At 49.7% G+C, this 12,929-nt stretch overlaps 1 protein-coding gene across 1 annotated transcript in view; it reads right to left on the reverse strand.

Annotated features, from left to right (window-relative positions):
• Nucleotides 1-6,355: 6,355 nt before the first annotated feature.
• Nucleotides 6,356-12,929, reverse strand: part of HIBADH (3-hydroxyisobutyrate dehydrogenase) — a 1,418,622-nt gene continuing 1,412,048 nt past the window's right edge. The window contains exon 8 of the mRNA XM_069648238.1: nt 6,356-7,822. Coding sequence (XP_069504339.1) covers nt 7,664-7,822 — 159 coding nt within the window. The 3' untranslated portion in view covers nt 6,356-7,663. The remainder of the gene's footprint in view (nt 7,823-12,929) is intronic.

The following is a 12,929-nucleotide window of genomic DNA, read 5'->3' on the forward strand; positions in this document are numbered from 1 at the left end:
GGTGGGGGGAAGGGGAGAGACACACGGGGCATGAGCGGGGGGTGGGGGGAGGGAGAGAGACACATGATGCATGAGCGGGGTGTGGGGGGGAGGTCGAGAGACACACGGGGCATGAGCGGGGGGTGCGGGGAGAGACACACAGGACATGAGCAGGGGTGGGCAGGAGGGGGAGAGTCACACGGAGCATGAGCAGGGGTAGGCGGGAGGGGTAAAGACACAGGGCAAGAGCGGGGGTGGGCGGGAGGGGGAAAGACACGGGGCAAGAGCGGGGGTGGGCGGGAGGGGGAAAGACACGGGGCAAGAGCGGGGGTGGGCGGGAGGGGGAAAGACACACGGGGCAAGAGAGGGGTGGGCGGGAGGGGGAAAGACACACGGGGCAAGAGAGGGGTGGGCGGGAGGGGGAAAGACACACGGGGCAAGAGCGGGGGTGGGCGGGAGGGGGAAAGACACACGGGGCAAGAGCGGGGGTGGGTGGGAGGGGGAAAGACACACGGGGCAAGAGCGGGGGTGGGCGGGAGGGGGAAAGACACACGGGGCAAGAGCGGGGGTGGGCGGGAGGGGGAAAGACACACGGGGCAAGAGCGGGGGTGGGCGGGAGGGGGAAAGACACACGGGGCAAGAGCGGGGGTGGGCGGGAGGGGGAAAGACACACGGGGCAAGAGCGGGGGTGGGCGGGAGGGGGCTAGAGCGGGGGTGGGCGGTAGATGGAAAGACACGGGGCAAGAGCGGGGGTGGGGGGAGAGAGACAGACACACGGGGTAAGAGCGGGGGTGGGGGGTAGGGAGAGAGACACACGAGGCATGAGCGGGTGGTGGGGGGAAGGGAAGAGAGGCACGGGGCATGAGCGGGGGTGGAGGGGAGGGAGAGAGACACACGGGGCATGAGCGGGGGTGGAGGGGTGGGGGAGAGACACACAGGTATGAGCGGGGGTGGGTGATGGAGAGACACACGGGGCATGAGCGGGGGGTGGGCGGGAGGGGGAGAGACACATGGGGCATGAGCGGGGGGAGGGAGAGAGACACACGGGGCATGAGCGGGGGTGGGGGGAGGGAGAGAGACACACGGGGCATGAGCAGGGGTGGGGGGAGGGAGAGAGACACAAGGGGCATGAGCAGGGGGTGGGCGGGAGGGGGAGAGACACACGGGGCATGAGCGGGGGGTGGGGGGAAGGGGAGAGAAACACACGGGGCATGAGCAGGGGGTGGGCGGGAGGGGGAGAGACACACATGGCATGAGCGGGGGTGGGCGGGAGGGGGAGACACACACGGGGCATGAGCGGGGGTGGGCGGGAGGGGGAGAGACACACGGGGCATGAGCGAGGGTGGGCGGGAGGGGGGGAGAGACACGGGGCATGAGTGGGGGTGGGTGGGAGGGGGAGAGACACACGGGGCATGAGCGGGGGTTGGGCGGGAGGGGGAGAGACACACGGGGCATGAGCGGGGGTGGGGGGGAGGGAGAGAGACACAAGGGGCATGAGCGGGGGTGGGGAGAGACACACGGACATGAGCGGGGGTGGGGAGAGACACGGGACATGAGCGGGGGGTGGGGAGAGACACACGGACATGAGCGGGGGGTGGGCGGCGGTTGGGGAGAGACACACGGAACATGAGTGGGGGGTGGGCAGCGGGTGGGGAGAGACACGGACATGAGCGGGGGGTGGGCAGCGGGTGGGGAGAGACACACGGACATGAGCGGGGGGTGGGCGGGTGGGAGAGACGAGTGGGGCATGAGCGGGGGGTGGGCGGGAGGGAGAAAGACACACGGACATGAGCGGGGGGTGGGCGGGAGGGAGAAAGACACACGGACATGAGCGAGGGGTGGGTGGGAGGGAGAAAGACAGCGTTCGTGTGCAGGCGGCAGATCCCGCTCCTCGGCCCTCCGCTGGCCACCGTGTGCCGATGGCGTGAGCGGGGGGCTGGAGGAAAAGGGAAGATACGGAGCATGAGTGGGGGTGACAAGAAGGACACACTGGGCATGAGCGGGGGGGTGGGAGGAACAGGAGACAGACACGGGCATGAGCAGGGATGGGGGATTTACTGTGCAGGCGGGATACAAAGCCTCTCATGCGAGGAACAAAGATGGCGGGCGTCTCTGAAGCCAGACGCACTGCACGCTTTCACCGCATCCAATGAGAGAGCATGTCAGATGTCCGCGGACATCACGCAAGCTGCTTGCCCAATCACTGTCCTGTCCGCGGAGCGAACAGGGAAGTGTGTCCGTGAAGCGAACACAGATATCACTAATTTTTTTCACTTACATTTTTGTCATTTTTTAAAAAAACTACTGGACGGATTTACACCAAATAAAGCAAAGCACGCTTTCGTGACCAAGCCGCCGCTCCTGCCGCTAATTTGGTGTAAATCCGTCCAGCGGTTTGGGCTGTAGGCATGAGTAAAGTTTTTTCCCATTATGTCTATGGGGAAAAAAAAGTTTTGGGACCCCCCTATAACTTTGCCCCCCTGGACGAATCCTCACCAAACTTTGCAAGAAAATGAGTGACCCAAATACTTTTTTTGCAAAGTTTGGTGAGGATTCGTCCGGGGAGAGCGAAGTTATAAACCGCCCAAAAAGTGCTCTTCCTATGGAAACAGCAACTTAACCATAACTACATGGCCACTACATTGGCCATGTAATATACACACATATACATACATATTCTGTTTATTTTTTGTTTTGCCCCTGGTATTTGTCCCACTATTTTACACCTTCATAATAAACTGGCTCACCACTTGTTCACCCTTTGTGGGAATGCATCTGCCATCTGTAAATGTGTTTATTTTTATTTTATTGAGCATTTCTTAGGCGCTTATACAACTGACTAGTGTTTCAAAGCGCCACAAGGCTAAACAGGAAGGGAATAGGGGAAAAATAACAATGGCAAAAACAGTAAATACTATCATGGTATGGTCCTGCTATGCCTTGTGGCATTCGGATGTGCAAGTGCAGTGAGGAGAAGTGCAGGAGATGGGGAGGCAGGGGAAAGGGTGCAGAGGAGAGGGCAAGTGCTGCTGGAGGGCCCTGGAAGGAAATTGGTAAGGGGAGCCAAGAAGGATAACCTCAGGCTAAGTGCTAGTAGAGGCGACTCCCAGGTGGGTGCGGAGCCGCCAAGAAGGGGCCCGTAAGGACATTGCAGGGGGGAGGGGTGGTGCTGGTATCGACTGGAAGGAAGGGCCTGGAAATCTGTGAGAATCATGAGGATCAGACCAGCAGTCAAAGCAGCAGTGGGGTGATTAGCAGGGGAGGGAAAGAAGTAGAGAACACCACGTTTTGAGCAGTTTCTTCAACTTGAGGAGGTCTGGTTCAAGTGTGAGGAAGGCTATTCCAAAGGGAGGCGCCAGCCGAGGAGAGAATTTAGGGCTGGAGAGACACATCCCTAGGCTTGAGGCCAAGGCTATGTCTTGCAGCCTTATTCTGGATTAGTGGAGGGGGAATGGGGAGCAAAGAGGGACATTGAGAAAGAGGCTGTTGCCATAGTCTAGCCTGGAGAGGACCAGAGCTCTGGAGACATTGAGCTTCTGGTGGAAGCTGAGGCAAGGCATGATGCCTCTGAGGAGGTGGAACTTCATAGTAATGTCCATGATAAGAGGGATGAAGGAGCGAGCGGAATCGAAGATAACCTGAGGTTTCTGGCCCCAGAGGATGGTGGGGATAGAGGGCCCAAAGAGGGAGGCCAGAGGTTAGAGAGAAAAGAGGGCCCAGGTGTCCCAATCAGAAGGATCTTTGTCTTAGTGGCATTAAGATAGAGATCGTTAGCAGCATGCCTGAATGGCAGACTGACAGTCAGGATCAGAGAGGAGGAAGTAGAGGGAATTTTGAAGGAAAGCTGTGCGTCATCGGCATAACACTGGAAATAAGGAGAGAAGGAGGAAATCAGGGACAAGATCGATATTGAAGAGCCATGGCAATAGGATAGAGCCCTGAGGGACGCCACAGGTATAGAGTGAGGTGATGGAGGAAAAAGGGCACAATTGCAACTGGGAAGGGCGGTTAGTGAGAAAAGAGGTCAGTGCCCGGACAGTGATGCCGAGGGTATCATGGAGTCGATTTATGACGATAGAATGGTTGACCATGTCAAAGGCAGAGGAGAGATCAAGGAGAACGAGGACAGCAGGAAGAGTTGGAGTCGGGATTAGCGAGCATAGTTTCATGGTTGTTCAGGAGAGAAGTTTCCATGCCTATGGATGCCCCGAATCCAGATTGATGGTCATAAAGGCAACCAACAATATCAGTGTGGAGGGTATGTTGGGGGAGAACAAGCTTCTCCAAGAGTCCAAGATTATGCCCAGAAAGGGGGTGGTGGAAACAGGGCGATAGTTAGCAGGCCAAGAGGGGTCAGCAGACAACTGTTTTAAAAGAGGGTGCACAAGCGAGTCCTTAAGGGAAAAGGCCAGTGGCAAAGGAGTGGTTACAGAAGTCAGCAAGAGCAGGGGCGAGATAGGAAATGTTGTCCTTAATGGTTCTGAAGGAGCACGGGAGAACCTGTTTTGGAGGAGACTTTCATAGAGCAGACCACTTTAGAGACCTCATCCGGTGCTGTGGGAAGGAGTGTGGAAAGTGAAGGGGGTGGAAGGAGACGAACCAGGGTAGGCAGGTGCAGGAAGGAGAAGGGAGTGGAGGAGAGTGAGGACAGGATGTACTGAGTTTTTGATGTGAAATGGGAGGCTAAAGTGAAGGGAGCGTGGGAAGGGAGGAGAGAGGTGGAGACTGCAGCTGGATTGGCGAGTTCCTTGTAGGTTTTGAAAAGTTTGTCCATGTTTTTAGTGGCTCTGGAAATGCAGGCTTGGATGTGGGCAAGCTTCTTGGATAGAGAAGCAACATTGCCTTTGTAGAAGGCAGCAGGCCAGTTTGCCAGAGGGTAAGCTCAAGGTTTGCTACCTCCGATCAGCAACTCTGCACTTGCGTTTCAGATATGCTAGATCAGAGTCGTACCAGCTGTTCTTGGAGGCAGGTTTTAGGCGGATCCTCATGACAGTGGCAAGGGTGTTGGAGATGGAGAGGTGCAGGTTAGCAAGGACAGAGGGAGAGTCATAATCAGGGGTTGAGGGGGGTACGAAGGTGGCAGCGAAAGCAGCGACTGACACTCGCTCCATAGTTCGGATGACAGCAAAGGAGGCTAGCAGTGCTGGTGGTTGCTCGGATAAAGGGCCAAGGGGGTCCCAGATGAGAGGAGAGAGTGGTCAGACCAAGAGAGAGAGGGGACGGGGGTGGTGCCCGGATTAGAGATAGGGATGCCGCCAGAAATGAGGGTGCCCAGGGTGTGACCGGCAGAGTGGGTCAGACCAGAAGGGAGAATAGAGAGAGGGAGTCACAGAGGGAGAAAGGGTAATTAGTTTGTGTTCTAAATTGACATGCAAGTTCTTAAAATACATATAAATAACAAATTCAAAATATAATGCTCTTAGGAAGTTTGTGCACAGCTTCCTCTCTAAACCGCTGCTCTTCTACAACTCTGTCTCATTTGAGATTTTGGGCATTAATGGAGCAACATATGTCACAACAATTTTATTTTCACATGCAAATTCTGTGGGTGTCGGAAAGAGCATATACACTTCCTGGTTACAAACACTTTAATCTCAGGGTGAGAGATTGCGAAAAAATGAAATGAACAGTAAGCCCACTGTGCATTTCGTGATTCAAGGATAGAACCCTTTTATCTCTGCCATTTTTGTCACATATGAAGATCTGTGGTCGTTCCCATGTTGCCCAAAATGCCCTCTGATTTTACACAAAGCAGCCAGGAACACTAACTGGTGCCACTTGTCCTCTTCCCCATTCTAACAGGGGTATTGTAAAATAGTGCAATAGGAGTGCAGCCGATCAACTTCTTGGAATGACGTTCCTCATATGATTTCAATGTATAACGGAAGTGAACATTAGAAATTAATATTGTAAACATTTAAAAAGGGCCAGTTTACAGCACAGTATTAGTACAATAAAAAAATGTCCTTGTTTTACTCCAGCATCGTCACAGAGCCTGTGTGTGTCGCCTGACGTCACCCCACACGGACAATGCCACTCAGTGTGTGATGGCGACATTCTGGCAGGACACATGCGATGATTTATGTCTCTAAATAACAGGCAGGCAGGCCTCCAACTCAAGGGATACCTTTGTCACTGCTGTGCCGATTCTACCTTTAACCATAAAAAAAGCAACCCCATTCAAGAGAAGTGTTTTTTTCTCCGGTCGCACTGCTGCCAGCAATGGCTGGGTTGGCTCTAACAAACACGCACCAGAAAACTCATCTCTCGCCCACATAAGGCTATAGTTACAGAGATAGTACATGATTGACATATAGTATGCTGGGAACAGCTACTTTAAAACTATTTAAAGATGCTAAAACGAAAACTAAGTGAGAGCAGTTCAAAGTATCATTTTATTGATTTATGATCTACAGAAATAGGCACCCACATATATAAATCAATGAGTGTGTCATAGTTAGAGTTTGTTAAAAAAAAATGCAACATCCAACAGCATTAAACGGATGGTTTGGAAACCTAATTGGCCCATATTGCCCAAACGAACATCCCTTAAACACTACTAGAAAGGCAGAACATATCACGTCCACAGAGTAGGTCTAGAAAAGAAGGGTTGAACGATTAATTAACGATGAATTAAGTAAAATGTCACTAAAAACGTTTGAAACATTTCACTTCCATTACAACATGATTTATAAACATGAGAGTTAAGTTCACAGATTCCAAAGATCATGTAAAGTTTTAGGCAACCTTTTGTGGTCAAAACCTCAGAATAAAAGTTCCACGACTAAGATTAAGACGGTGGAATCTCAAATATAACTGCATAATGATCAACAGACAAGACTCACAAAGTTGGAAAATCTGAAAAAAACTACATGGGACTATTAAACAGGCACTGAATCCAAACAGATGGTGTTAAACAGATGGTCCAGGAACACAAAAGGTATTTCAGCCCATGAGTCTGTTCTTGACCTGTAAACCATATAGCAGGTGTCTTTTAAAAAAATCTAAGTGCTGAAAAAGCAAGATTAAATTATCCAGTAGGAAGAGAGGGACATATTGCACACTAATCAATTGTCGATTTATCCAGAAAAAAGGAGACATGCACTTTTGAAATATAAAAATGTCCTGTAACAACTCTCCATTTAATGGACATACCCGTCTATCATCAGGCATGATTTTCAAACACAAATCTTGCAGCCATGATCAAATCATAAAAGGGCACCTTTAAGTAAATGGAAGCTTCTTCTTGAATTGCAGTACGCTCAATGGGCTAATCCATTCTCTGTTATGACATAAAAGAAACTTCAACAGAAAGAAATTGGTATAGGACATGCCCAAAATGTTCACAGTTTACACATGGTACAGCTTGCAGTGATTTAATACCATAATGTACATGAAAAATCTTGAGAAAGATATTACATTTTGACCCGCCATCTATATTAACATGATTACTATCTAAAAGTATACAATAGTTACATTTACAACAACTTTCCCATCAATTGACAGATCTTATTTCGAATAGATAATCGACAACATTATGCTGCAAGAAAAGGCCATTCGATCTGCGATCAAGACATGTGGCCCAGACTGAACCACTGAGCTTTTTTGAGAGGACATGGAGAAGATCCCAAAGTGAAAAGGAAAAGTATTCAATTTCTAATGGTGTGTGTTGACAACCGCCCGCTCACAAATTCTCCTCTTCGCGTAAAAATTGGAAAACAGCTGAAAAGTCCTTCTGGGAATATCCCTTTGCACACATGATTCTGTAAACTTGATGTGATAAGGATCCCAATGGTGTGGGCGTTTTAGTAGCGGTGGCAGAATCTTGTGCCAAGCCTAGGTCCTGGAAGGAGAAACAATAAACGTAATCAGGTTATTTAAGCAACAAGAGGGGTTTGCTGTTATCAGTCTCCCCAGCAGACAAGGTCACAGATTAGAAACTTCATCACTGAACACAATCATTGCTTCCCTTTATCAAGGGTTAGACCAATAACTTTCTTCATTCGCAGTCACCAACATTAAGCATTTGAATTTTTGTTTATGCTTTAGTCCTAAATTTTAAAATCATTGACCATGAAAAGATAAAATAAGTTGCTTATCCCTTTCTGTCGAACTGTGCAGCATGCTTCACTCCTTCTTGCCGACGCGTGGTATTCTTTGCAACTCAGAATCATATTTGATTTGATCTGGGGATTTGGCCCCACTATTACTACTGAACCAACAGTCATATGGATTGTTCATATTATTTGCGGCCCAGATTTGACAAAGGCTCAAGGCAGCCGAAACATGTGTAATCGCATATGGGCTTAAAAGAGTTGTGTGATTGTTCATTAAAATCAAGCAGATTTAAACTTGATGGCGCTGGGTCCTGGATTCACTTTAATTTTTACTATTTTTGCCGATGGTTAGGCTTTTTCTACCATCCGAATCCAGTGACCTGCGACATCCACTGGACTTTTTGGCTGTAAGGTTATGGCCTTTCAACAACAATTTTGATTTGAAGATTATTCAAGGGATTGTAAGGAGTCGCCTATCAGAGCAACCAATACAAAAGCCCTTTTTTTCTAAATGCTTCAATCTTATGTTACGTAGGTGCAGTGCTGTCAAGAGTGATGTTGGCAGTGCCTCAAACAGGTTAGTTTAGTCTACCTCCCAATGTGAAGTGAGAATATTATAAATCCAGCCAACGCTGACACAGCACACAAGGACGGCATACTATCAAGCATAACAGTTGAATGTAGAGAGTGAAGTTAGTGAATGACTTTTCCAGGAAGGGATTCAAACTGGTTTATCTGTAGGACAAATGATATGTCTGATGTTGTACTTCCCTACAACACACTATAGAAGTGATCATGCCACCTTTTAGACATACCTGGTTCCAGCAACCAACTGCTTCGGGTATGGGGGGGGGAGAGGAGAGAGAGAAGCGAGAGAGAGGGAGGGGTGTGTGGGTTTCTTCAAGAAAACACCCTGCAGTCAGCTTTAATAATCATCCCCACTTCAGGTTTAAAGTGGATTCCAGACTATTATGGTGAAGAACCCCATTATGTTGTAAAGTGCGTGGATGCCTTCATTTAACGTTGCAGCTGGGGTGCTTTCAGCTAGTAGATGGACAGTGCAGCTTTGACAGGCGTCTAGCTGGTGAAGTGTTGGACTTTGTCGAAGCTGTTTGGGCTTCAGCACAGGATAGACACTGCAGTGTTGTCAGTTTGCACACAGTCCTATGGAGTGCTGATATGTTGGTGTTTGGCTTCCAATAAGGATCCCAGCCCTGTGTGTGCACCTCTCTGTAGGTACTGCTACTATGATTGGTTCAGTTGCTGAGTATTTGTCTCAGAGGGAGCTGGTGCTTGTTGCCTTCAGGCTGGGTAGGTCTGTTAGGTGTTGCAAAATATAGCTGCCCGGCAACATTCTAGCTGGAATGAAAGCAGAGCTATCCTGATGCAGGTTTCCCTTTGTCGTGGAACAGATATGCTTTGGAAAGGATTAAGAGTGAAGACCTGGAACACCAGTGTGTTCTCTGTGACACGCATCCAGTGCCGTTACCTCAAAGCGATATAAATAACTGAAGGACTACGGTGCATGCTGCTAAAAGTCGTTACGTTGAGGTTCAACCGCAAGACTCATTACACTGATTAACTAGAAAGGAAGGGTGAAAAGGGCCTGTTGTCATAATGCCATGTCCTTCTAGACAACAGAGAAATAAGAACTTTAAGCCCAGGTACTGTATCTCTCCAGCCCTAAGATCTCTCCACTGGCTCCTGGTGGCAAAAGGATCAAATTCAAGACCCTCTGCATCATCCACGAGGCTTTCTGGCGCCTTGGACCACGCCATCTCCAACTCTCTCTCCCTAAATACTTTCCTCCTAGAGCCCTCCGGTCCTCTAACTCCAACTCTCTTGTCAAATGCTTCTCCAAGCAGAGTGGGGGGCAGGTCTGGTGCCGCTCTTTGGAACAACCTCCCACCCCTCTCAGACTTGAGCCGGACCACCTTAAGTTCTGGAACCTCCACGAAACTATGCTTTTCTCTACCTCGTTCCATTCCCTGCAAATCACTCCATTGCGACTGGCAGCCTGCACCTTCATAAACCTTACAGGTTACCAGGCCCCTGCCCAGTCAACACCAGCATCCCCCACAACCCCAACACTGCCCTTGTGGGCCCCCTTCCTGGCGGATCATTCCCCCACCCTCCAGATTCCCCTGCCCTAGCACTTAACCAGTGGCCTCCTCCCCTGGCACCCCTCAGCACTTCCCTCAGCAACACTTGCTGATTGCTTGCACCCTCCCTTCCCTACCTCTTGCACGTCTCTTCACTAGACTTGCATGTATGAATGTCACAAGGCCTAGTAGGACCACAATTGTGTATTCTTGTTTTTCCCATTATTGTGTACTCCCTGTGTCCCCCGGTCCCCTTGCCTTGCAGCGCCTGGAAACACAATTTATGTCGTATAGGCGCCTAACAAATGCTCAATAAATATAAATATTCTCTGGTAACTGATGCAATGTCCAATGGAGACCAGTTGTTTTAAAGTGCGTGGCTGTGGAGTTTTATTAAAGACCGTAGGAAGTTATTTTAGGGTATGGGTTATGCGCATATGTGGACCATGGCACTGTGTAGGGGAAGCAACTGCACTTATAGGAATTGCTCCAGCAATAATGGAGAATATTTAGCAAGGTGACACTGCAGTTTGGGGGGGGGGGGAGTACACTGATTTCCTTACCACTTCCCACCCCTGTAAAAAATTAAATATCCTGAATGCTTATGTTTATTGTGCATGTGCGCATTCACATGTGCACATTCCATGCGCTGCGTCTACGGACTACAGTTTCTCATCATCTAATGCTTCGTTTCGTGTTCCCCTCTGCACATCTGGCCCTCTTATGCTGCCGTTTACTACCTACTGCGTTATTGTTATCGAAGTAGCCTGATACACATTCTATGTGGACATTTATATGTCAATTCCTTTCAATTGCTACATCCCTTCTTTTGTATCTTTACATGTAATATGTAACCCCTGGCTCCATTAGGGCTTGGCTAGGCTGGGTCGGTTACATAGAAATACAGGTCTAAATACAGGAAACAACTATTGGGGAAGACGGTTGGGAGGAGACCAGGTGCAGGAGGGTGGATACCAGGCTTTCTGGAGTACTGCTGCCGCAGTTATCTCCCCCGCTTCTGGGCCAAAAAATATTTAGAGGCCCGGCCACCTGTGCTGTGCAGTAGAGCTGAGAGCGGAAGCCCTGTCTGCATACCCAGGTGTAGTCCGGGGAAGCAGTAGCTCCCAAGCAGAGTGTCAGGGGCGGCCCTGAACCATCCGGCCAGTGGTGCGTCAGCCCGCCCTAGGGTCAGATGGGGCAGGCCCAGAAGATACCACCTCATGCCAAGGGCTGCATGCATGGTGCAGCCCAAACAGATGACAGGCCAGTGAGAGCAAGTCAGCCCACCACAGGTTCAGACAAAGCAGGCTGTGAAGATCTGCAAACTTCTCCGGCCCAGGCTGCATGTTTGATGCAGCCAGCACCGATATAGTTGCCCGTGATATCTACGACTGCGCAAGTCGGCGCAGCCAGTGAACACTGGAGGAGTGTGTTGTGTCTTCTGGAGTCCCCACCCAGGTAGGTGTAACGTAGGAGGGGGTCTAGCGAGTGACTCGCTCGCTGCAGCTAGAAATTTGGTGGGTGGGCCATACAAGCCAACCCATCCACGAGTGTGGGATCTGAAACAATTAACAAGCATGGTAAAAAAACGGGCTGATCTACCCTTTGTGCAGTACAGTAAATTTATTACACTGCCATGGAGGGAATGGTCTGATTTGGGCCTATATATTAAAACTATACCCTCACAGAGGAAATGTATAGGTTGAATACATAAATACAACAATTAATGCAGTCCCTTTCTAATGAGGAGGTGTGAATACTACCTGTGGCAGACACCAGTGGGAGAGCAGGTGCAGATACCAGCTATGAGAGAATTTTACAGGACGAAAGATACTGGGATCTGTGTATAGACAATGGCAGAAATGCTGAGGGGGGGGGGGGGCTCTTAAGGACTCATGACAGGTAGTAAGGGCAGACTGCAGTTGCCAGTGGCAGTGGCAGTTTGAGAGAACAGTGCTTCAAGTGATGAAGAATGTGTTAACTGTTGGAAGGTGGGTAAACCTAGGGAGGAGGTAAGTTGGGGACCTGCTCAAGGCCCGCCAAGTAAGGGGCTATCTAACGGGGGTTATCCCTTAACCCCACTGGTGAAGGGACAGCCTGAAAGAGAGCCATGTCATGGGAGGGTCGCACAAGGGATATTTTATGTGAAGGATTTGTTGATTTGTATTTTGCCTTATATAATCACCTGTAAGGGTTTAACCGTTGCACCCCGCTCCGGCCGGTAGCCTATCTCCTGCGCACAATGTTACAGTTGTCCTCTCTATGTTGCATGTCACCCGACTAACCTTTCTCTTACAGGTGGACTGGGGCAGAGGGTTGGTTGCTCAGTGGCCCTCCCCATGGTCCTCCCCAGGCTTAGGGAGAGGGTGCGCAAATGCTGCCAGGCAAGGGCAAAAACAGCAGGGGCTACAAATAGCTATTACTTACTGGTCATAACACCTACAAGGTTTTCAAGTCTTGTGCACGACAGGAGACTGGGGATTTTCTTAGCCATTCCATCATTTATTTACCTACTTATAGGGAACAACAATGCTATTTTGATTGCAAAAGAACATACAATAGATATGATATCAGAGTTGACAGGAAGGAGTGAACCGTGTACGATGTGGTGAGTATGAGTGACATTCTGACCAGGTTGTGGTGGGGAGTAAAACGCACAGTCGCCAAGGATAATACATGGATGGACTTACAAAGATTAAGGAAAAATCAACATTAGACATTCTTACATGCAGGTAGGTAGTGTTACCATGATGGAAGAAGTGATAGTGTGGAGACAGAGAAAGTGAGAGAC

The sequence above is a fragment of the Ambystoma mexicanum genome, chromosome 2q (assembly GCF_040938575.1).
Source record: "Ambystoma mexicanum isolate Mex_15411 chromosome 2q, UKY_AmexF1_1, whole genome shotgun sequence".
Lineage (NCBI taxonomy): Eukaryota > Metazoa > Chordata > Amphibia > Caudata > Ambystomatidae > Ambystoma > Ambystoma mexicanum.